The following is a 24,524-nucleotide window of genomic DNA, read 5'->3' as shown; positions in this document are numbered from 1 at the left end:
ACGTTGGAAATTTTACAAGCATTAAATCACATTAAAGTAATAAAAAAGGCATTTTAATAAAATAGCTTTTAAAAAAACAGCTTTTTGAGGGAAAAATATATATATTTTACGTGAACCAAGTTAAAATATTTAAACAATCATGGCTCTCCTCTCGTTTGGTCATGTGATTCACAATCTGAGCTGTGACTAGTAACTGTGATGTCATTTTCATTTTTCCCTCTAAGGACATCCTTATGTCAATAATGTGGAAAATGCCGTGACGAGCATGTAACATGCACTTCTAATAAACTACAAAACCACAGGTAAACAACAACAACGACAAAGACAAGGTTTTCTGTTGCCTCCGTGCAGTCATTGTGATTGGTTAGAGCGTGTTATTATTTCTCCTTGTGCCAAGCAGGCGGCTGATTTACTCACTTAGTCAAATAGTCCTCTCAAGGCCTTTGGCGGCGTAGTTGCGCACGTGAACACAACCTTGAAGCTGGCAGGCTGTATATTATTCGCATCAGGGCCACCTTCGCAGCCCCGACCGAGATAGGCGAGACGCGTTGAACGTTGTTTTACAGTGCATTAGGAGGCCTTAACATGTGCTGCGCTCACTTTATTTGCTCATACATTTGGCAAGGGGGGGTTGGTGTCAGCCTGATGGTGAGTGGTTGTCGTTCGCCTCCGCCACTTGGCGTGACAAACAAGCCACCGGAAAGTCAATGTAAAGCATTTATTGGGGGAATGCTGAGAATGCAACTGTTTTTTTTTTTCCAGGATTGGCCATGGATTTATGTTTCTATTTAGAAAAATTTGCAAGAAAAACTGTTGAGAACAACACATTCACATCTGAGAAGCCTTTCAGCACAGACTCTTCTTACCTGCCACAATTGATCGGCCTCTCATTCCCAGGAACGGTTATCATTTTTTCCCAGCGAGTGATGCAGTGTCACGATCAATACCCCTGCTAATGGTTAAGCATTCGCAACCTTTTACGGATATCAGTGAGGATCGATCACTAGTTCCTAATTGTCTTTGTATTCTCCAATGAGGTTATCTTTTGTAGAGCAAACAAGCCAATGACATTTTAAGAGCCTGGAGGTTGTGTCACATGACTCCATTGAGGTAAAGGTCAGAGAAAGCAGATTCATTCTTATTCACAATGTTTTCCTTGCGGCACCATGTGAAGGGGCTATGTTCTATTTCCATATAAAAAGCCATTTAATTATAGAGGGCTTGTTCTTTTTATCAGAGGAAATGATAAGGGAGTCGCAGCGTGAAAGTCCATTTTGACATAATTGGCAGTGGAATTATTTATGACATTAATTGCCACATTATCGACTGGCTGTCAGCTCGCGTGTCAGTGTGTCCATCTTTCTTAGCACAAGCAGCCCGCTCAGCCTGAGGCCCCCTGACAAGCTAATTAGAACAGCACAGACCCCCCCCCCCCCCCACAACCCTCCGTCCCACAACCAATGACAAATGTTTCTTGTCGAAGAGCAAGCACGTCCGCACTCGTCTAAATATCATTTTTTCCCCCTGTGAAATAAATTCATTGGTTTTCTTTTATCGTCCTTAATATGGCCAATCACATTGCTGAATTCTAATTCTCCCCCTACTCAGCTCTGCTTCAAATTGTTTCTCCATAATAAAAATATTTGTATCCAAAAAACAAAATGTCAAACAAAAACACAAAATGAGATTTTTTTTAAAATGAAACACTAAGACATGCCTTAATTATTTTTGGAAGTATCATATTTCAACAATTTTTAAAACATTGTTTTAACGACCCTCTTTTTACTGTTGTCACTCAAAGACGAGTCCCCTTTCTTCCTGCGGCTCCTTGTATATTTGCATTAGCTGATGTCAATCAGCCATCACAGCTCTGGGCTTTGAACGCTGTGATGGGATGATTGGCCTTTAGTGATTTTGACAGGGGACCGAGTCACACAGAACAAGAGCGTGCCTTTTGGGGAGGTCGATCACGCACAGCCACCATTTGTGTTAGGAGAAAATGATGAAATTGAATAAAAAAAGAAATTTAGGAGCTTGTATGTTGTACAAATAAAAATGGTCAAATTCAACAGTTGGGGGTTCAACTCGTTTGTGTCAACCAACGCTGCGTTACTGACTCTTATGCTCAGATAGTCAATGGAAATGTCAGAGATCATGCACTATTGTGATCGCCTTCCGTCAATTTGATATGCGAGCGTGGTTCACAGTGTAGTCCGTGCCCACTTCCCACAGGACTGTGTGACCATATTCCAGCTGACATGTCATTCAAGAGCGTGGTCACTAGTGGCGGCGTTTCAAAATGACAAGATTTATTTGTCTGCGTTGTGATATGCTCACAGGAAACTGGGACTGACAGCCCGAGGAGGCAGAAAGAAGAGGGCCACACAACAACACGTGCATAGGCATGAACACAAACACACACACACGCACGCTACAAATGTCATCCTTCCCCTGGCTGCAGCGTGCGCCCAGCCATCCTGCTGAAAAGAGCAGACATTTAAAAGTTTGTGACATGTGTCACAGGCGCTGCCATTGAGCCACTGCCGGTGACGGAGCTAGAATTGACAGGCGCTGAGCCACCGGAGCTGGCTGGAGGACATCCCGAGTTTGCTGAGTGTCACTTCCCATCCTCGTCAAGCGTGCGTTCCTTCTCGAGCTGCCACACCGGAGCGCAAAGCGCATCTTGAGAACGGACGCCGGTGCCACGGCGCCTTGACATTTGCTCGTCTCTGAGCTCGTGAGGTATGCCTTTTTAAGGCTGCTAGGTTAATTAAGGTATAAGAGATGCACATTCACCTGCAGGCTGCGGCCTTCTTGACCCTGAACTCGGCATCACAGCTGCTGGCTGCTTGGGAACTTCCTGCTAAAGCAAAAATGACACGCTACTTCATCAGAACAGATCAGTGACATTCTGCATTAGAAGCCCCGCAGGCTCCTTTGCTAGCCTTTGTACTGTATGTGTGCGCGCTATGAAATACAAGACGGTTTCCACTGTTGGGTCCGGAAGTATTTGGACAATGCCGTTTTATACTTTGTCATGCACTACTATTAAGGAATTGCAGCCAAGCTACTGTATGTCTGCTGTAGCCAACCTTTTGCCTAGAGTCAGCCGGGACACCATGTTTCAGGATACAGACGGTGATTTGGGCTTTCAATTTAAATGGACTGTTTTACATCATGTCAGTAATTAGCGACATACGGTAACATTGGCACCACGCCTGACTAACTGCCCTATGAGTTTGAGATTCGTTTTTAGATTCAAGGCAAGTGTCTGGTGCAATTTTTTTATACTTCAGTTAAAATCAATCATAGGAGCAGGTACACAATCATTATGTAATGTTAACTGATTGACAGTCACAAAAAAAAGTACAAATGTTAAATGGCTAAACAATAGATTTAAAACAATTCAAAAGTTTTGTGTCAGCATAAATGAGGAATTTGTCATAATGCCTGATTTGTAACTTTAATCTTGGTCACCGGTCCCCGAGTGAACAACAACTCAACATGCTTATTTTGAAAAATAAGTATTACAGTGAAAAATGTTACAAAACATGGTCCAAAATTATATTGTAGATTACATTTCATTGACTAAAACCAGTGGAATTCATTGTACATTGTGGAATTCAAAATGTTTGTATCTTGCATATTCATTGCAATGTATTCACACAATCAAATCGAGATTTGAGGATTTTCTTTCGCCATCTAAAATAAGAACCAGATCTTTTTTTTTTTTTAAATCGAAAGAGTCCAATCGCCAACATTTTGCAACATTTTAGTGCTTTCTATTTTGTGCGCGTGTGTGTGCTTGTGTATGTGTGTGTGTGTGTGTGTCGGGGGGCGGATGTGTCCATGTCAGGTCTCAGGTGTGTGACCGTCACCCCTTTCACCCTTGATTAGTGGCAGCAGTAGATGGGTGATCCATCATGGCTGCCAGGCTGAGACACGCAATAGCTTGAAACTGTTTGTCACTGTGTGTGTACGTGTGTGTGCGCACACGCAAGCAGAAGGCAGCTACACAAGTCAACAATACTGTCTTAAAAGATCTTTTTGTTACCGATTCAAAGCAGTCGGTTGATTTAAGTGCATTATCATCAGTGGAATGTAAAAAAATAAATTGCATTATTTTTCTTCCTGTGCGTCATCAGCCATGTTCTCCGATGTCCCTCTTGTTCCTGGACCAGACGGTGCCATCAAAGCTGGTCGTTCTGGATGAATCTGTTTCCTTCGGAATGCTTGCCGTAGTAGATGTAACGGCACTTGGCAAAGTGGCCTAAAAATTGTCAAAAGAAACCAAATATCAGATCATACACTTTAGAAGCAATTTGCCCAATCATCACAAGATTTAAATGCTGCAAACCCCATGGTTAGAATATGAAGCTTGTTTTGAGGAGAGAGTATAAGAAGGCATATTCGGCACATCCTTTCACCTTCAAGACGACGCCTACGAGGACAAGCATAGTCCCCCATCAAGGCAGGTGTGTCAAGAGTGCATTTGTTCATTCATTTAACAGGCGTATAAAACACATGACATCATAATAATCAATGGTGGATTCGCTAATGAAGGAGCTGCACTCATGTTTGATTTCAATTGCTCCCTCGTACCCTTGAGAAACGATGTCTTAAAACCTAGAACGTGTTTGTGAATGCTGAATGCAAAAATGTAAATAAAAGACACCCTGCATCATCAGACGACCGAGATGGCCGCCCTATCGCGTCTCGAGTCACACGCTGCCGCCACTTGATGGGCGGGCCACAGCTTGGCATCACCTCTCGCCAATTGAGGCAAGGACAAGTGGCATTAGTGCTGTCAATGATCCTCTGACAGGAGAACAACTACGTCTTTCGCCAGGCTTTTTAACATCAAGTGCAAAGTGAGAGCAGGAGGCGGCGAAAGAGGAGGGGCCCTACTGGGGAAGGTAGTGTCGCTGGCGGGCGGGATGAGGGCTGCTCCCACTACAATCACCTAATCCAAAGAGACACTGTCAAGGGCGGGGAGAAGATGGCGACTAAGTGACAGAAAGCAGAAACGGGGACAGAGATACCGGTGCCATATTAGTGCCAAGCATATTCTGATGCCACCCTCAATTTTAAAGCAACCTGACACGTCGCTCTTCTCAAAGTGGTCGCACGCATGCACATATATATATATGAAGTGTGCGGGCAGATGTGCACACAGCAGTCCCTCGCGGCAGCAGTGGGTGTTCTTGTCAGACTGCAGCAGTCGAAGCAGCCCACGGGCCCGAGGACAAGCTCAGTCAATCTAAATCTGGACTTTGTAGTGGAGCGGTGCTCATTTTCCCCCCTCGCAGCCCAGCTACTTGAGGTGATCCAAACACTCAAGTGTGAGAAGCTGTCACCTCCGATAACATCCGGGACCAGCTCCATGCCTGCCTGCCCCCCCGGTGCGTGAGTGGGATTTACTACATGCTCATCAGTCTGCGTGTGTGTGCGGATGACAGTAAGGAGGTTCCAAACTCCAGCTGCCACATTTTGCCTGAGGACAAAGGTAACGTGGCTGGAGACTGGGCTGGAGACTGGGCTTGACACCGCAGGACTTGGGGGTGTCTGATCAGACAGGCACCGGACGGGGTGGGGGTGTGGGTGGCCATGTAACAGTCTGTTCCACGGATGCTGAGAAACATAGGATTTGCTGAGTTTTAGCAACAATCGTTCCCATGGGAACTGAGGGAGGTACCAGTAAAAGCCATTCCTCGAATTCAAAAAGCCTTGACAGGTGATATTTTAGTTTGCATTTTTGCAAAGGAACTGTGAGCAACCTCATTTGAAAAAAGTCATTTCAATTCTAAACGGATTAAATGTAAATGAAGAACACAATGGCCTCTAATAGCAGAAACCTAAAGGTTGCTTTGTCCGCTATGGTTATTCCTCCAACTCTTATTATGGAGAAGCATGTTCATGTTGCGAAAAAGACATCAAGCCCCCGTTGAGAGGACAACCCATGATGGAAGCACACTGTTGCATTCACCGAGAGGACAATACAGAATATCCACTTAATCAAGAGGAGAGAAGCTGAAAGAACAACCGCAGGTGCCAAGCAGCAGAAAGGCCAAACTCTTAGTCGGCAAATATTTTTGTAACAATCCATCACTTGAACGGCTGTTCCCGCTGTGTCTTATGCTTGCGTGAAAGTGGACTGCCATCGTGGAGTGACTGGGAAGTTATCCACTGAGGAGTGCTTTGGCAATTTGGTATCAAGCAGAAGTTCATCAGGTGCGCTCCCAAAGGCGTCACAAGCACTTAAAGGGACGTGTAGCGTAGTTACTCTCGTTTTGTCTGCCATCTTTGTCCATCTTCTCCGGTAATAAGCACAGGCTCTCGCTGTGAAGGGAACTTTATGCACCTTTTAATGAAAACGGAGCTGGGATGTAACTCGAGTTAGAAAAGTCCAAGATTCCCTATTGCTCCTTTTCCATTTCGTCTTTCTCTCTCCCAAAACTGGTGTTGCATCATCAGTGCTCACAAAGTTTCTCCCGATAAGTGCCCAAGAACTGGAGCCCCTCGGTCCTTCTCAGTCCCTCACGGACAAGCGGTGAACTCAGCAGAGCGCGAAGGCTACAGGGCCCTTCAGCTTCACTTCATCTGTGAAGGTTAGCCATGAAAGTCTACAAATATGTACCCTCAAGCTTGTGTCTGCTGGAATCTTTGCTTTTTCAGTGGCTAGTCTCTTTTTAAAGGCTCCCATACCTCGTTGACAGGTGAACAATACATCCAATTGAACGCTCCGACGTACAATTTGGAATTTGATTTTCAGGTAAAAATGTGTCAAAAAATTTGAATGCAAATCCAGTGCACCTGCGCCACAACTTTGACCTGATTTTGACTAGTCCAATTAAATTGTCAGGCACGCCGGGGCGTGTAAAAAAAAAAATCACTAAGCAAAATTCAGAGTAAATTCCCAAACATAAAGTAGAATTACTATGGTACAAAAAATAAGATGTTCCAGTTTTTATACTCAGCGCATGTGCAGGTTCTTCTACAAGAGACAACTATTTGAATCCTTTTTCAAAGATTAGTATTCATAACTGAAAAATGACCACACGAACCCAATAAAAATGCTGCAATTCATGCACATTTAAAAAAATATCTTTTTAGGCTTACATCTCACGTAATACTTGGTGCCTCCTAAGTGCCGACGAATAGAGTAATCCTGTTTGTAACACGTTGAGAAAAAAAAAAGGCCATTCATTAGAGGGCACGCACGCAAATGCACACACATGCATACACACAGCCCAAATTATGCAGCGATAAGAGAAAGTCAGAGAAGAGGGAGCTGTAGAGGCTTTAATGATTGTTCCCTGCATACAATCAGCTTGACTCTTTTCAAGGGCCATCAATATGTCACAGACGAGACATATCCGACAGATGTAGCTTTTAACATCAAGGTTATCTATTCTTGGCATGAATCCATTGGCTGTCTCCTTTTCACGTCCTATAACTTATTCCCCTCGGCCTGCCTCTTATATCCTCCTCTATTCTTCCCCCCTTTTCACCAATTCCTATTACTTTATTTGCCCTCACCCTTGCTTTTTGGCCACTTAGCCAACAATTCCATCAGTACCGCCATCCATCAAGGAGGCTAAAAATGCAACGAGGAAGGGAGGTGGGGGTGCAATTAACAAGGCAATTACACTTTCGGTATTATCTCCAAGGAGTGACAAAATGCTCGCATGCATGTGGGGGAGCTTAGAGAGGGGGTCAGAGTTTTTCTGCAAGAGTGACTTATGAGCGTGAGGGGTGTACGCTGCTGTGAGCCCCAGCTATTATTGTGCTCACCATCCATCTCCAGTCACCCTTTTATCAGCTCAGCCCAACGTCACGAGATGCAGTCGGCATCTCTGGGCGGGTGGGGGCAGGTAGACAGATAACCCCTCCGTGTCCCATAATCCAACAGCCATTGGACTGTGATGTAGCTTGTTATGGCACGCAAAGCATGTTCCCATCTAGAATATTAAATGTGTGTTTCATTTCATGGATGGAAGACAATGAGGTAAATCAAATGACCAATGAAACCCATTATTCACTTTAAAAAAAAAAAAAGGCAACAGGAAAGCAAAGCAGGACAAATATACTCCAGATGTGTCCTTCTCTTATGGCACACAGCTGCTTTTCAGTTGTTAAATATGCCACAAACATGAAAATAAAAGGAAAATAATGTTCTATTTGTCATTTAGAATGTTAACAAGCCGCTAGTACGTCATGGAAGCAACTTGTTGCTAAGCAAAAGTTTGGCCAAAGGTCTGGGAAACAAAATCGTCAGGCATATAAGGTGGCACTTTTCAAAAACACAAGTAGAAATATGGCTGCTTCACTCTGTTGAGTAAAATTATTACGAGGCGCATGTTGTCATTTTAATGATGTGCATGCACACTCCGTCATTTTAACAGCTGAGGTGACATCCGTCTCCCTCGCGGCGGGGGGGCTGAAACAGAACTCCCGAGCGCAACTTTGTGAAGTAAACTGACATTTACCCTCCTGCAATAAAAAATATTTAGTCCATTAAACACACATAGCCGCCCGCCGTCATGATGCACGTCCCGCGCTCGGGCTGGCTCCCCTTCCCCGACTGTTTACTGCGGCCAAGCAACTGCAGCCGCTGCATGTTCTCAACTTCAGCGTATTGATTAAACTTTTAAATAGCTGCCATATAACCCTGGGACATCAGGGAGATTCATTTGCGTCAATGTTCATCTGTAATTCATTAGCCATTTATACTCTCCACATCCACATGGGCTATCAGGGAAATGTGGGCCATTTTTCACCCAGCAGAAGCCAAGGAGGCGGCAGAGAGAAGTGGGAGGGGAGGGGAGGGGAGGGGAGGGGAGGGGGAGGAAAGAAAGGGAAGGCTCGCTGACAGTAGAAGAACACATGCATAGCAACACTGACGCTCACCTCATTCAAATATTTGGAACTGATCATTATATGCACATTTATTTGAGTCCAGAGCAAGCTGTTGCAGGTCATCATGATTAGATTTAGACTTGCTGAATCAGAAAGGCTATTTTGGAACACCCTGTTCCAAGTCACTGGAAGCAATTGTGAATTTCAGACGCTTCTATCCTGAGCATATATTTCAAGTTTGATGACATTTCATGTCAGGCAATTCAACTAAATATTTAGAATTATTTTGCTGTGGGGAAAATGGCCTTTCCCGCAGTTCATAACAAAGAAATAAGTGTTTATGGAACTGTTGGAAGAACTGGAACACTCTTCCTCATTTTGCATGCTGAATCTTATTATTATTATTTTTTTTTTAACCAAACTTTTTTTTGTTGTATTCTTTGCTATTTGATGGCCAGCCTGATCCCTATGGCTCGCTAATAGCAGGTGTCTATAGTATTATGATTTATTATATTCTCTTCCCAAAAAATATTAGATTAAAATAATGTTGCTAAACAGCATTTTTTTTTTTATTGCCAAATTGTGTTTTAATGCAGATTTGGCTTTGGAACGCAAGACTATAAAAGAAAGAAGGAACGACACACTGCGCACAACTATCAAACTCCAGCTGTACAGATGCCACGTCTGCTGTGAAGTTTTTATTAAGACATGATATATGGCATAGGAAAGGTTGTTAAGGCGTCTATTTAAATGTATTTATTACCACGTACACCGCACAGTTATTAGGATTTGAGGCCCCGGTTTGAGAAAACATGATCGAATTTATGATACCATTCTGAATAGATGGTGTAGGAGTACCTAAAGATTAAAAATAAATATGTTAATTCTAAATTACGTCCATGCCATGTAACAGGGATACAGGTATGTGTTTAACAATGTAACACCACACTCCATCATCGCCATTTGACTAAATGGCCATAATCAAACGCTTTAAATAGAGGACTGCATTATTCACTGATGGCTGAATTACAGTTATAGGCGGATAAACGCCTATCAGTCGCTGTACTTCCAACCCGCGAGGACGAGAGAGGAAATTGAATTCTGGGGCACATAAATTTTGACTGAAGTATGATATCACAGTTGTGTGTCTGCGGCTGTGTGAGTGAAGGTGGAAGGAGGTTCTAATGGGGGGGGGAAGGATGAAATTAATTTTAGTGACATTTATTCCACACGGAGCCAGGAGAGAACAGTGGTTACAGTCGCTCTGGAGTGCGGAGATAAGACGAGGTTGCTTTCACCAGATTATGAAGTTTCCTCCGAGCGTCTTTGACGAGGCATCCGCCGTCATCGAGCAACTCTCATGGAAAACAATTACAAAAACCTCCCGTCAGCGCTACAATGACAAGACGATTACTTACCGCGCCAGTCACTTAACGACATTGTCAAGCCTTAAGGGCGCGCCGAGCCACTAATGATGCCACTAATCACCGGTGCTCATTTTCTCCGTCAACATATGAATCGCACGCCACCGCACGGACGCCGTGACACTGATCGATTACGGTCTTCATTAGGCCCTGGATTTCTAATTAAAAGAAATGCTACAGATAAGCTCTGGCCAGGACGGTTGGAGCAGAGGGAGGGGGAGGGGGGGCTTGAAAACAGCAATTAGAGCATCGGTGGTGCTCGGTAATGTCGACGTTAATAGGAGCCGCTGGTGAGTCACTCCATGAAGGTTTAATCACTGGGACAGGATTCAATAACAAAAGAGCGCAATATTAATCACCAGAGAGTGATAACTTCACTGTTCATCTCTTTGACATTGGAGGAAGGGATGAATTAATGATGCTCTCCATCTGAACACATTAAATAATAATTATCAGGCAAAACAGCATGAAAGGGACTGCGTAATGAACCCCATTGTCAGGTCAATTACAACCGCATAAAAGTCTTCAAAGGAAGGTAGCTTGTAGGTCCGCGGCCACGGCGCAAGGACACAAGTGGCCTCCGAGAAGAGGATTTGGCACAGAAATAACGCGTCGAGTGCATCGAAACGGCATCTGGGCAAACACGCCTACTACCGTAAGACGCCGGCAGCGGGGCGCTGGCTGTGCGATGCATGTCAAATCGGATGGCCCAAAAAGACAAATGACATGACAATGACAGTGTTTTGCTGGCTCCAGAACAATGTCAGTCGCTAAGTGCCACGTTAACTAAACCGCACAGACAATGATGGACTTCACGCATCGTTGCACCAAACAGCACCTCGCCACCTGTCACCACCCATTTCCATCAAGTCACAAATAGTGGGCCAAATTTTGTGCACTTTTATATGCATCGGCTCTTGCTCCCAATGCACTTTCTTCAACTGTTGCATAGTCCAAAAAACCCCAAACATGAATCGAAACTGTCCTCGGTTTGAATGTAGCTTTGGAGCACAGACAAACAAACGAATCAATGTCTTTTTCAACATTAGCCAACCTGGCAGGCGACACCTGATCACCTCCAGTGCCCGGGTATCCTGGTCTTTGTAAGTGACTCGACTGTCTGATGTCTTTTTCAACATTAGCCAACCTGGCAGGCGACACCTGATCACCTCCAGTGCCCGGGTATCCTGGTCTTTGTAAGTGACTCGACTGTCTGATGTCTTTTTCAACATTAGCCAACCTGGCAGGCGACACCTGATCACCTCCAGTGCCCGGGTATCCTGGTCTTTGTAAGTGACTCGACTGTCTGATGTCTTTTTCAACATTAGCCAACCTGGCAGGCGACACCTGATCACCTCCAGTGCCCGGGTATCCTGGTCTTTGTAAGTGACTCGACTGTCTGATGTCTTTTTCAACATTAGCCAACCTGGCAGGCGACACCTGATCACCTCCAGTGCCCGGGTATCCTGGTCTTTGTAAGCGACTCGACTGTCTGCGGCCACACCGGCACCCCGTTATTAGAATCATTTCAAAGTCCATCCTGAAGCCTGTGAGGCAGCTCCTACCAAGGGCTCCCGCTCCCCGCCTGCTCGACCGAGTGCCAGGCCAGCCGGACAGTGATTGGACGTGACACAGTTGGGAGAAGGGCAACAGAAATCGGAGATGGCAGAGCGAGAGGAGGGCGGGTACGTTGGCCGGGGCCCTCGTGGCGTACGGCACGTGCCCATCAACACGGGTGAGCGTTAGCCGAGAGCCACTTGTCACAATGATGGAAGGGCAGGATCACTCACGTCAAGGCTTCATCTAACTGGAAGATATCAATCTCCGAGGCCTAATCTGAGAGGACACGCTAAAATATCCTTTAACATTTGCTGTCCCACCTCGCCTATGCGTGTGTCTCCGGCTTCCATCTCGCCCTCACAGTTGAAAATGTGTCAGAGCGCCATTGTTTGCTCGCACTTGTTTTCACATGCCATTACCTCTGTCTCTGGCGCTGACAGTCAAATTATGATGGACCAAAAGATATTTATGGGGATTCTTGGAGACAGTCTGAAGCATGTAGCATAGGACAAGAAGTACCTAGGACAAGGTTACAGGGTCTGTTTGATATTAACGGCTTTGTAAATACATGTACAGCACCAGGTGAGAGTGAATACATGGTTTTTTTCATCCCATTTTATGTTGCCGCCATGTTCAAAAATGGACAAAATTATTAATAATTATTATTACATATATATATATATATATCAGAACGTGAAAATGAACAAAATCTTTTCACGCAGGTGTGTTTAATGAGGGTCACTTGGAAAAAATATTGGAACGCCGCCCCTCGAGGACTGGAGGTCGACACCCCTGGTTTAAGTGAAAAGTGCCTGAATATATTACGTTAAAAAAATCGAAATAATTGAATCCTAAATAATAATTCTAAATCATTAATTATTCCAATTTTTAAAAAAGGTAATAAAATTCTACTAGCAGTATATATCCTTGCAGCAGTTATACAAAGATCGTTAGTAGCATCGAACCAAGAATTGTCCATAGCTGCTCACTCAAGACAGATGGCTCGGGAGCATCTCTTCGACTATTAATTGATAAGGCATATCCACTGTTCGCATGAAGAGATGAAGCTATGAGGCCATGATTAACTGCTGATCCGTCTCACCTCATGAGAAATGATTTTCTGTTTTCGTCCGCCCGCCCGCCCGCCCAACCCGTGACACTCTTCGGACTGTCCTCGGCCTCCCTTGCGCATCCCCCTGACAGGCGGAATAATAACGCTCGTACATCACTGCCCCTGAAAAGTCCAATAACCTAAATCTTCACTCGCCGCACACCCCGGGACTCAATTACTTTATTGACATGTAATCTTCATAAGGGGAGAAATATTGAGCATGTAAGGTCAGCTGGTTATGAAGACATATTATCATATTATCTGCATGAGGGTTATAGGGGCTCAGACCTGACAAAGCTAATTATAATGGTACATGTTTCAGAGCTCAGGGCGTATTATCCGCTTGGCTGCTCGGTTGAGTCACAGCTGAGGTATGGCCAAGAAGGGGATGAGATTTCAGGACTAATAGGGCCGGGATGTCTTCTCAGGGCACGCGAATTAATGAAGCCAAATATTATCGACTGCACATCACAGCATTAAGACCGGCGATTTGTCAGGGCTACCCTGTCAGAGGCTAGCGGCTTCATCGCCGCGGAGGCTCTGTCTTAAGAAGCTAAGTAATATTTCAAACAATTTGGTGGGTTTCCCGAAAATTTATCCAGCAATTATCATGGTAAATCTTTGGCCTTCATAATTTCACCCAGCAAATGTTGACCTATGTAGCTGAAAGGTTAAAAGCTAAAGGCTATGGTTGAGTTGGTCACATTGTTTCTACCGCTTTTTAGAATTGTATGATGTTGGGAATGTTAACTTTGTAACTTGAAGCATGACCCCAATAGTTAACCTTTATGATGCGTAGTGCAGTTGGACTCCTCGGATTATGACGGTGCCTGATTTTTGGAGGTCATGCTTAAAAATAGATTGTGGCCTTTATCGTGTGCAAGCCAACCACAGGAGTAAAGGTAAGGAATTTTTCTTTCAGTTCATTATTTCATATTTATGACTTACAAATATTTCACCTTGAAGGATGATTCACTAGCCACAGAGACTGAAATCAGGTTACGTGAGCATCGGTGAAATAAAATGTGTCATCATCGCAATCCACTTTACATTATTTCTTATGAGGAAAAAAAAAAGAAATTCCACCATTTTTGTGAATTACCTTCCACTCTGAAGGTTCGAGTGTAAAACGTTAAGGCTTGAAGGACAGATGGTTGTTATCACTTACCTCCCAAGGTTATCTTAATATCATCCTTCCAAGCTGCGCTTTTTCCAATCTACTGCCTGCTACATAAAGCAAAGCATGGGAGATAATGCAACATATATTTCCTCACTGAGACTAGAAGGCTCAGGACAAAAGGATATATATAGTTTAGCCAGAATCATACTGGGTCAGAGGGCGTGAAACAAACAGTCGGCTCGCCCAGAGACATTACATGTCAGGGTCACAGTGTGCAAATAAAGAAGAACACTGCCAGACATGTGAGCAGAACACTTTGTCCAATAGTATGCCCTGCTTTCCCTGTCTTTGTTTTCGAACCGCTTCAATCCTTAACTCGCAAAAAACCCCCGAGATGGTGTTGCGTGGTCGTCGGGCGCTGCCAAAGGTTGTGTGTTAACACTTGCTAATGGTGTCAAACTGACATATTTTAGCTTTCTTGTGAGGAGCTACAGGCACACATGCCTCGGTACAATTTTTTTTGTACTATAATTTGCTTGTTTGTGCAAAATACTCGGCCCATATGCACAACAAATACTACAAACTACACGCAATGCCACTTTTCCATCAGCCATGATACAGTTTGATGGCCACCGAACGGAAGGGATGATGTCTACATGCATAAATGTCCTGCGGGAGGACAGGGAAGTTTTTTATATCACAACAATCTGGGATAGATTTGTATTTCCGACCAAAAATGACTCAGTCAATCCGTTCGTCTCGCATTGCAGTGACACAGCGTGCCAGAAAGCATTCACAAATCAAATGACGACGATGAAATAACTTGTCGGCCCGTATTATCGTGACAGCGAAACCTGCGCCGTCTGTTTCAAGTGGCTTAATCAGTGAAATCGAAGTGACAGACTAAAAGGTTGTTTTAGGCTCGCTGGCATTTTTGGTGACCTCACTCTTTTCAGTCCCAAAGCCGCTCGAAACCTTAAAAGACCTACGAGATCCTCAAACTGTGGCTGCCTTTTCCATTTTTTTTTTTTGTACCGCAATGCTTGTTAGTTCGACATAATCGGCCTTTAAGTCCGACCGGTACGAGTTGACCCACAAAATAAGTCCCCCTGTTTATGTTTGATTCAGCTGACTTTGTCACGTGCTTGAATGGCGAGTAAATCCCGACATGTGCAATAATGTCCGTCTTCTCCACAAAGGGGCGAATCCAAACAAGGCTTTCACGCAGCTCGCTGCAATGAATAATCCAAATGGCACATCATGTGGGCTATGCTGATAGTCTGACAACAGTTTGTGCTCACATGTCACAGCTTAGTGTCTCCCAATTGCATATTGATGTCAAGGCAGCTGACAATAAATCAGTGGAGTCAGCAAGCGAGTGAGAAAACAGTTTAGACAATGGCCCGATGGAGCTTAGCGTAATTGACAGATGAGTCCGGCCGGCTCTTTCCGCCACAGTAGCTTTGGAGCACAGAGGACACCTGGGAATGATTGTTTACCCTTTGGAGTCTTTTTGGAGGACATTTGATGTACATTGCAGTGTAAACAATCACCGCCGCTTGCTACTTTGACCGCTTATCGGTGATTCCTTGGCATGGATTGCGCGACTCTGATCACGCGTGACTGAAAAGTTCAATGATGAAGTACTTCTGTTAAGCCATGCAGAATGTTCCGTCGGGCCACACTGGTAATTTGTTGGAGCCATTAAGGCATGAGTGTGTGTGTGTGTGCGCTTTGACTGATTACAGTGTGTGATTGGTTACTATGGCAGTATAATGAACAAACTTGAAAATATTACATCACACACAGATTAGGATGTATGATGCTATAACCACTGAGAGACGTTTCCCAAGTATTACTGTTTATTATCATTATCCAATCTGAAACATGAGCCATTTGGAATGTGAGTAAACATCCTTAGTAATAGACAATAATTATTAGTGCGACTCATAGCAGTCGCTTCTTTTTAGCATGACGAGTAGTCCAGCGTCTGGCTGCATATTAGCGGCTATTCATCAGATTGAAGGGTCGAGAGCCACCGCACGCAGACAGACTCCGCCTGCTCGCCGAGCCATTTGTTTTGGGCTAACGACACAGAAGAAACCTGCTGGACCCGACATCCATCCTGCTGGAAGCAAAAATATCCAAAAGCATCTGGCGGCTAAGCCCTGTTGTAAATTACCATGATGGACTCCCACCATTGGAAACCACGAAGCTCGGCTGGAAAGCGTAGAGCGTGTCTCAGTTTTCCCTGACAACAAATCATTGTGGAAAATGAAAAATAGCGTGGCCGCTTTGGAAATACTGGAATTTCAAAGCTGCTTCTAGAAATAAGACCTTCCCACTTGAGCTGATTTATGTTCTGCTTCTCTTCTGAGAATGACCAATGCAACTGGGAAGTAGACCAAAGTCCAAAGCTTTTTCCCAAGCGCTCATGAGAGCTCATGTCCTTGTCTATCACGCTGACACATTCGGAGCGGAGGCCAGCACGTTACTTCAAACGCACATCTGTTTGCGCTTGAGCGCCGGGTGAGTCAGCTCGACTTTGTGTCGTCGTAAATAGCGAAGGTTTGTCTGCAACGGTCACGGACGATAAAGATTTACGAGGCGTATTTGCCTGCTGCTGAGAAAACGCTTCAAAGTTGGTCATCATCATATTTCACAGCTGGTGGAAGAGGGAGGAAAACATATGACGGTTGAGCTTCAAGCTCATTGTTCACGATGCTTTATACGGAGACGGCAGACGTCGCAAGTCCGCCAAGTCGGTTGTGTCAGACACTCCGACAGCCACTTTGCCACTTCTGACATCCTACAACGGCCTGCCGCTTCATCCTCTTTACGCTGGTTCGCGGGATGGCATCGCGCTCTTCGGCGCGGAGTCGTCGCAAGTCAGCCACGTTGACTGCATGTTGGTCGCTCAATCACAAATGGCCATTCATGAGACATTTCCTCCTTATGCTAGTCAAGATTGCAAGTCAGCCCTTTTCAGGTTGCGGCCTGTATCTAACATCCTATGACAGAGTGGCTATTCCTCCTGAATCAGGTCACACACTGCAAATGGGAGTCAGCTTGGTTGTGTTGGTCACTTTAAGACAAGCAGTCACTAAATTGTTGTCTCTGACTTTCATCAGCTGTGGGACGCCATTGAGCACAAACCACGTCATGGCCTGACATCCCACAACAGTCTCTTCGTGCTTATGTGGGACGGCTTTCCAATCCTAGACCAATCGCAAGTCTTTAATCTTTTTTCATTGTTTGTTCTACGGTTGAGTATCGTTATTCCGCTGTGACCCTGCAAGCTTCCCTCTGCGACATCAAACAGCAAGGTAGAAAGAAAAAAAAAAAGAAGAGACAGGCATGTCCTAGAAGCGCACACAAACGGAATTATTCAAAAACCGCCACCCGGTAATGGAGCGCTAACGACAATTGATGGAAGGCGGCTTCTCCGAGAGCTGCCGCATCAAGAGTTCAGCAGTTAAAGCTGTCACGGAACTCGAGGCGGTTACACTTGCATTTTAATACATGCAAAGGCAGGAGATGCAGGAGCGTCTTCCATCCAGGGTGACAAAAAAGGACGAAGACAACCTCCAGAAGTCAGAGCTCATTACTCTGCGAGCGGACAGTGCAATAACGGATGGTTGGCCCAGCTCCCCTTGCCCCTATCCCTTCCCCGTCCCACCTCATCCAACTTTCCAGTCATCCATCTCCATAGGCTCGGCTTTAACGGCCAGTCATGTTGGCGGGCCAATGCGCTCATGGGAGAAAGAATATCATCTTACCCAGATAAAGGAAACAGAGCCTGCTTTCATCATCATTGTGATGAGCTGTGATTTGCAGCAGGAGATGCACTGCATCATCATCGAATGGATGCATTTGAGTGACGGAGCTGCAATGATGAAAAACATATTGCTGTACATCTGCATATTTGCTGCGTATTCAATCAACATCTGTTGAAATACAAACGCATATTGTGTGTCTGACAATATGTGACTTCACAGTCTTAACTGGTTTCAACCAGTGGCAAATAGATGCAGAAGATGCACATAACCAAGAAAAAGGTCACATCCGCACAATGGCCTAGCTTACGTCACCAATCGGAAGGGACCTACTCGAACAAAATCAAATCTATCCAACGCTGTATATTGTGAATGGATAATTGTTCCAAATGTTTTATGAAGCTTTAAGATGGAGGGGAAAATAAGGAATTTAGCCAAACCACTGACTGATGAATTAAGAGGCCTGTCTTTTTGTCCATGTTAAAAAAATGAAGATTAGCCAGGACACTACAATAAAAGTGATTTGCAGTCAAGAGAATACTGTATCATAAAATAAAATCCAAGCTATGATGCAACCTATACTGATTATTCACAGTCACAATAAATCACTGCTGGCGACCTATGTATCGGTTTCAATAAATTAACTTCAAGGCCGTCCGTCAAAGTTGCTCGGCGTTTGGCTGAGTGCATTTGCGCAGAGAATCATGAAGTCATCAGTCAAAGCAACAACCTTTGCCTTCATAACGACAAGTTTCAACACTGGCTGTTTAGTCATCCATTAGTCATGCATCCCATCCAGATGTCTGGCGGCGAAAGCAGCAGGTGTAGATCAGTGTGAGCCCAGCTGAGCTTTAAAAGGCAGCGCTTAGCACCCACAGCTCCGTCATCTGGCCTCTCCCCGGCCTCCACCAGCCTCTCGACAGCCCATTCCTCATCATTTACCCCTTTTTGGCAAGGCCCAGAGCCTTTCTAATGGGCTGCTCTGAATGCTTCCAGATGTTTGTTTATTTGTTTGTTGTGCTGCAACTATAAAACAGTTTACTTTCCAGTTTGGATCCGTTCCCATTGCTCCCATTTTTCAGGGTTGGTGTGGGAGTTGCGGCACACATCACCCCCTAACATGAAATGAATGCGGCAAACAAATGCGATGTGCCCCATGGGTGTCATCACAAAGTTGTTGTTTTTTTTGGTCTTTTTTTTTTTTTTTATTATTCTTTTTTTTTTAAAGCTTTGAAGGCTGCTTTCCTCCTGGGATTTTAATAACAGTTGTGCACCATTTAAGATACATCCATACAAAGTAGCTGGAAGCTGGCCCAGAACAACAAGATTAAAGGGGCCCAGGGCTCATACTGTAAGGCGCATTTGAGGCATTCTTCCTTGTCTGTTTACTCGCCTTGTACAAAGATATCCCTTTCATTTACTGTTGTCACCGTTGAGAAATGGCCTACTCAAATTTAATCTGATACCTGTATGAAAGCAGCTACTCCTACCGCCAGCCGCATTTATTTACATATATACAGAGGAAATGAAAGGCGTTTTATTAAAATATCCCCGGCGCACATGGATATATCAATCAAGTCTGAAAGGTCTGTTTCACTTGTTCGACTATAATTAGATCTGTGAAATAAACTTGTGAGTCATCCATAGAAGGTGACAGGCTGACTAACAATAAGGGAGCTGCCATATTGTTTTGCACACAACACGTGGAAAAGCTACGGTTGAATATACACTACAGGAGGGGTGTCAAACTCGTTTTTATCACGGGCCACTTTGCAGTTATGGTTTCCCTCAGAGGGCTGTTATGCCGGTGACACCGAATAAATTGTCGCCAATTGTTGCGTATACACAACAAAGTGATGGATTGCGAATTTTCATTGCTCAAAATACTGTAGGAGTAACAAAAGAATTCTTGCAAAATCTCAATGTTATTATTCATTTCACATGCTAGCGATTTTAGTCATGAACATGGAACTTGACATGATTTGCTTTTGAGGGCCACATAAAATGCTACGCTGGGCCGGATCAGACCCCCAAGCCTTTAGTTTGACATCGGTGAAAAAATTTCAATGTGTTGCTCCTGTGAAGTCCCAAGATGGAATTTTTGGGAGACCATCAGGCAAAGATAAGCATAAATGGTAATCATATGTGGATTAAAAACCTAAATCTTAATCGGTTATTGGATAACTTGACTGCGGTAAACAGATTGACATACCAGTAGAAGCTAACACGTGAAACTTTGGCTACCCTGCTAGCTGCCTACCAATGCTACTGTGGGAATCACACTGAACTACTGTAATCGCTGTCACAGGCACGCACCTATCCCCGAAAAAAAAACCTGAATTGCGCAACGTAAATCTAAGTCGACGACATGTAGCATCAGGCAAAGTAGTTTATACGTATATGGAGACACGCAGGCTGGGACTCACTTATGGAGTGTTAGATTTAGAGCGGACTTGACAATGGCGAGCAGTCCTAGGAGTCAGAGTCAAGGTGACAGTTGTGGAGGATCCTCGGGCCCCTCTGCCAGAGCACATAGTCCACTTTGCTCTGCGTCACGCCTTCAAGCAGACACTCCGGATCCCCCCCACCAACCTCCTCGGCGGCGTCTTTTGTCTACTTCCATCCGATTTTTAAGTCCTATCCCGACTGCTTCCCTCGTCTTTTCATCTCCCCTTAATCTTTTCCTCTTGTTCGGTGTCAGACTCACTCTGCCAAACACTTCCATATCTCCTTTTTAATCCTGCCTGTACGTCTCCTCGCTGCCTTGTCTCCTCCAGTTTGACTCCTCAAGCCAGCAAAGATAGGAGCTTATTCTGGACTTGTGTCCTTGCTTTTTTCCATCCCTTTTTGTCCCAGGGGCGGTGTGTCCTGCCAGGACTGCCATCCTCTGGGAGCTACAAGCAGCTGAAATTACCTCTGGCATACAGGTGACAGTGTGGAGTGGAGCGTGGGAAGGTTGCATACATAGTGAAGCGCTACCAAGACAATGCAACCTCACTCCATACTAAAAAGCAAGTGGATCTGCTTCTTAAGGTGTAGAAATGGACCATATTTGAAAGCCACAGATGGCACACATTGTTTATTTTACAACTGCACAAACTGTGTCGCAGTGAAAATGACACAATCATCAGCATATGGTCTCATCCAAATTGTTTATATCTTAAATTGAACTCATGTAAACATCCCACTTGTTTGGGTTTAGCATCAGATAAATGTTGAAGTCAAACAAATAACTTAGAAAGAAGAGCAATGGGCTCGGAAGCAGCCAGACAAAGCTGACTTGGGAGGGCGAAGATGAGGGCTGTGTTATCTATGGCTGCAGTACCGCAAGAAAATATCTAAGGCTTCAGCGCCGCGAGGAAAAAAAAAAAGACTAAACAAATGGAGACTGTCACCAGTGTTCAGATCTGAGAGAGAATGGAAAATATTGCATCTGTCAGATGTCTTCACCTTTAAATGGACTCCTTAGCCAGGTCGGACTTGGACAAAGCACAGGACTTACGTCTGATGAGAGCTGCTCTACCAGTCAGGATCGGATGACACTCATCTGTCCTTGGCACTATAAATGGTTTGTGTGCAGGGACACTGGGCTTCTTTGTGTAGCCCACCGCTTGTCCTTCCTTTAATGTTGTTCTAGTCAAGTGCTTGTAAAAAGATCTTTGAAGTTGAAAATAGTCTGAAGAAAAGTTATGCACAAATTGTTTCCAAACACAAAGATGGTCGAGTACTTTGGGTCAATATGAGAAGTAATCAATGTCTTGTACTAACAAATCAAGGATGCTCCCACGCTCCCACACGTATGCTCGGACAGGATTTAATGAGGATTAATCCGATTTATTCCCACATCAGACTGATGAGATGAGATCGGAGATAGAATCCGTTCATTTCACTGAAGTTCAATAGATTCCCACTCTCTGCTTTTGTTGCGGTCACGACTTCTATTTACATAATCCACAGGCCTGGATTTTGACCAATGCATATTTCATTCTGTTGCTATTAATTACCTACCTGTGTGTAAAACAGGCTGCCTTGAAAAGGTTATGACGTCAAAAAGGTCTTTTGTTTTGCCCTTACCTTTGTGGTTTGTAGCATCCCTGACTCCTCGGGGTAGAGGTGTGTAGGGCACAGAGCGGTTCTCAAATCCGGCTTCGTTTAACGGCTGCCAGAGAGGAGAAAAGCAATGCACTATTTTAATGAGAATGACTTTGACAGCTTTTGACATAATGTCAAATAGTTGGAGAAGCCAGTCCTAGTTCAACATCATAACAAAACTTCAAGTAGGATTTATTCTGTTCAGATGCTCAAAGCATTTTTATATCCTAATGTTGGACAGATACAAATTGTAACCATGCCTCAAAAATACAGTAGGTCGCAAAAGTCAAACAAAACATGGAGCTAATGCAGTCATCGTGTGGGAGTTCACGTTAGCCGTAAGCAAATCTGATTCTAAAGGAGCAACTCTAAGTATGTTAAGCTTCTTTGTCATCTTTTTTTAATTACGGTTATAATAATAATAATAGTAAATGCTAATAATATCTGACAATCTAGGGAGTATTTTCACTTTGCTTTTTTTTTAATTGATGGAATTGTTCTTGAAAGCACTGAATCATTATAACTCTCAAAGTCAGAAAAGTGAAGCAAATGTTACTTTGAGGAAAAACAACATAAAACAGCATTTAGAATCTTTTGAGTACGTAATGTCCCCAAAGCGGGTCAAGAGTTTGTTGTGTTTTTGTTCTTTGGTGCACTTTCAAGGTCCAAAACATCCTCCTTCCTTCCCTTAGCCTTTTAACTAGCGGAGGAGGTACTTCATCATGACATGGCCATATCTGATGCCTTTGCAGAAATAGTTTCCTTTCCTGCAGAAAGGAATTCACCGGGCCTTTAATCATAGCAAGGGACTCAACTGACAAATACATATTAGCGATGGTTTTGGTGCTGTTTTTTTTTTTTATTGTTGTTCCTCTACATGGCCATGCATAACCTTGAGAAATGCAACGGCCCCGCTCTGCTAAATGGAACCATATTTATCATGGGCAAGAAGAGCACGTTGAATTGAAACAGATCAAAAAATGTGCTTTCAGATAGGATCTCTGAAAGCATTAAGGTCGGGCCAGCATGTGTATCATATTACATCAACGTGGAGAAAAAGTGACTTTGCTCCACACATGCCGGTGGATTGATTTGGAAAGAAAGCGCCTGAAAATGGAAGCTCTGTTTCGACAGCGAACCTGCAACTTGGCACCTCCGCAGTGGCTCAAAATCTTAAAAGCATCAGTGTGGAACTATGGAATGACTAACAAATTAAAACAATAAATAAATAGGCAAAGTCAGAACATAATGTACCCACTGAGAATTAAATACTTTAAGAGGGAGCTATTTTTGGATAGAAAGTAAAAAGGAACTTCCAACAATGAACAAGGTTTGTGACACTGCTCATGTTAATCATTTTTCATAATAATTGAGAAACCAAAAAATAACTAATATTATTTCTAGAATTTCTTTTTACATTTTCAAATGATCACATCTACCAGCTTCCCAGAAAATCACAATGCCCCATCGCTGGCATGCTATTTTTAGAATAGTGGTCTACTCTTGAGGGCTACCTGTAGCCACCACGTTGGGGACCGCCTGCTTTAAACGCTGATTAAATCTTAACAAGATATGCTGGCTTGAAGCTCAAATGTTTTATTTGATTTCCGAGGCCTATTATTTTTCTCCACAACTTTGTCCCACATTATACCACTATAGGGTCTCCACTTTGGGCTTTCCACTGTTCTGCCCCTCAGAGGCATCATGATTATATTCTCACCCCTTCTTTGCCTCATTTCCTGTCCCGCTTGAAAGATCACAAAGCTGCCTTTAATCCGGCTGCTTGTCATCTTCCTCGTTGCCACATTATTATTAGCAGTACCACACACAAAACCTCCTGCGGTAGGATGCTGCAGGAGGTAAATTGAGCCTCATCTTCACCCCCCTCGACACTTTCACTCCCAAGGGACTCGAGTCACCTTGCTTTCAGGATGGCCACCTGCCCAACCGGCGCTCCTTGCACGACACCGCCCGTTCCACTCGCTGATCAAAAGAACCAACCCCATTCAATAGCTTTACTCGTCACATCCCGTCCTATCTGCGATGATTCCACCCCACCCACAGTACATCAATCAGCGCCCCCCCCCCCCCATTCCCCTTGGACTGATCCTCCCCTCTCTGCTGGTTGCCTGCACTTAATATACTTCAGTCAATAACCCAGGACAGCAGCAATGCTCGGGCATGACAATGAATTGCTTTCAAGTTGTTCAAGTAAAACTCTGATCCAATAAACACAATGTGTGTGTGCGTGTGGGTGCGGTTTTCTATACATTGAGCAGGAGTACCTAATTTTGAGAAGTCGTGCACCGCCGTGGTCACGTCACTTTCTTCTCCAGTCGTACCTACACTGAACAGAGGGAGGTGCTGCTGTGTTGTGTATTTGGCACACTCCTTTGCTCCCTCTCCCTCACCCACTCTCTTTCCCTCCCTCTCTTCGCTGTCCAGATTAGTCTGCTCATCAAGCTGAGCATTGTTTTAATTTGCCAGGCCCGGGGCATATGCTGAATGGTCGCGTCATTATTGTCTCCACGCGGTGTGAGTTATCACCACAGCACGTGACAAGGCGCTGCAAATTTACAGGC

The 24,524-nt window shown here is 44.3% G+C and overlaps 1 protein-coding gene across 2 annotated transcripts in view; it reads right to left on the bottom strand.

Annotated features, from left to right (window-relative positions):
- Window positions 1-759: 759 nt before the first annotated feature.
- The window catches only part of lrmda (leucine rich melanocyte differentiation associated), a 165,812-nt gene continuing 142,047 nt past the window's right edge, over window positions 760-24,524 (bottom strand). The window contains exons 6-8 of one of the 2 annotated variants that reach the window (XR_005100490.1): window positions 21,925-22,009; window positions 2,797-4,270; window positions 760-2,656 (exon numbers count right to left, since the gene is read on the bottom strand). Coding sequence is in view for 1 of the 2 variants with exons in the window: in XM_037272480.1 (XP_037128375.1) it covers window positions 4,191-4,270; window positions 21,925-22,009 (165 nt within the window). In the remaining variant the exon portion in view is untranslated. Of the gene's footprint in view, window positions 4,271-21,924; window positions 22,010-24,524 lie in introns of both variants that reach the window. The other variant, XM_037272480.1, reaches the window with a different exon arrangement.

This window comes from Syngnathus acus, chromosome 15 (genome assembly GCF_901709675.1).
Source record: "Syngnathus acus chromosome 15, fSynAcu1.2, whole genome shotgun sequence".
Taxonomy (NCBI): domain Eukaryota; kingdom Metazoa; phylum Chordata; class Actinopteri; order Syngnathiformes; family Syngnathidae; genus Syngnathus; species Syngnathus acus.
The sequence above is the reverse complement of the archived record's forward strand: the minus strand, read 5'-3'. Positions and strand labels throughout refer to the sequence as shown.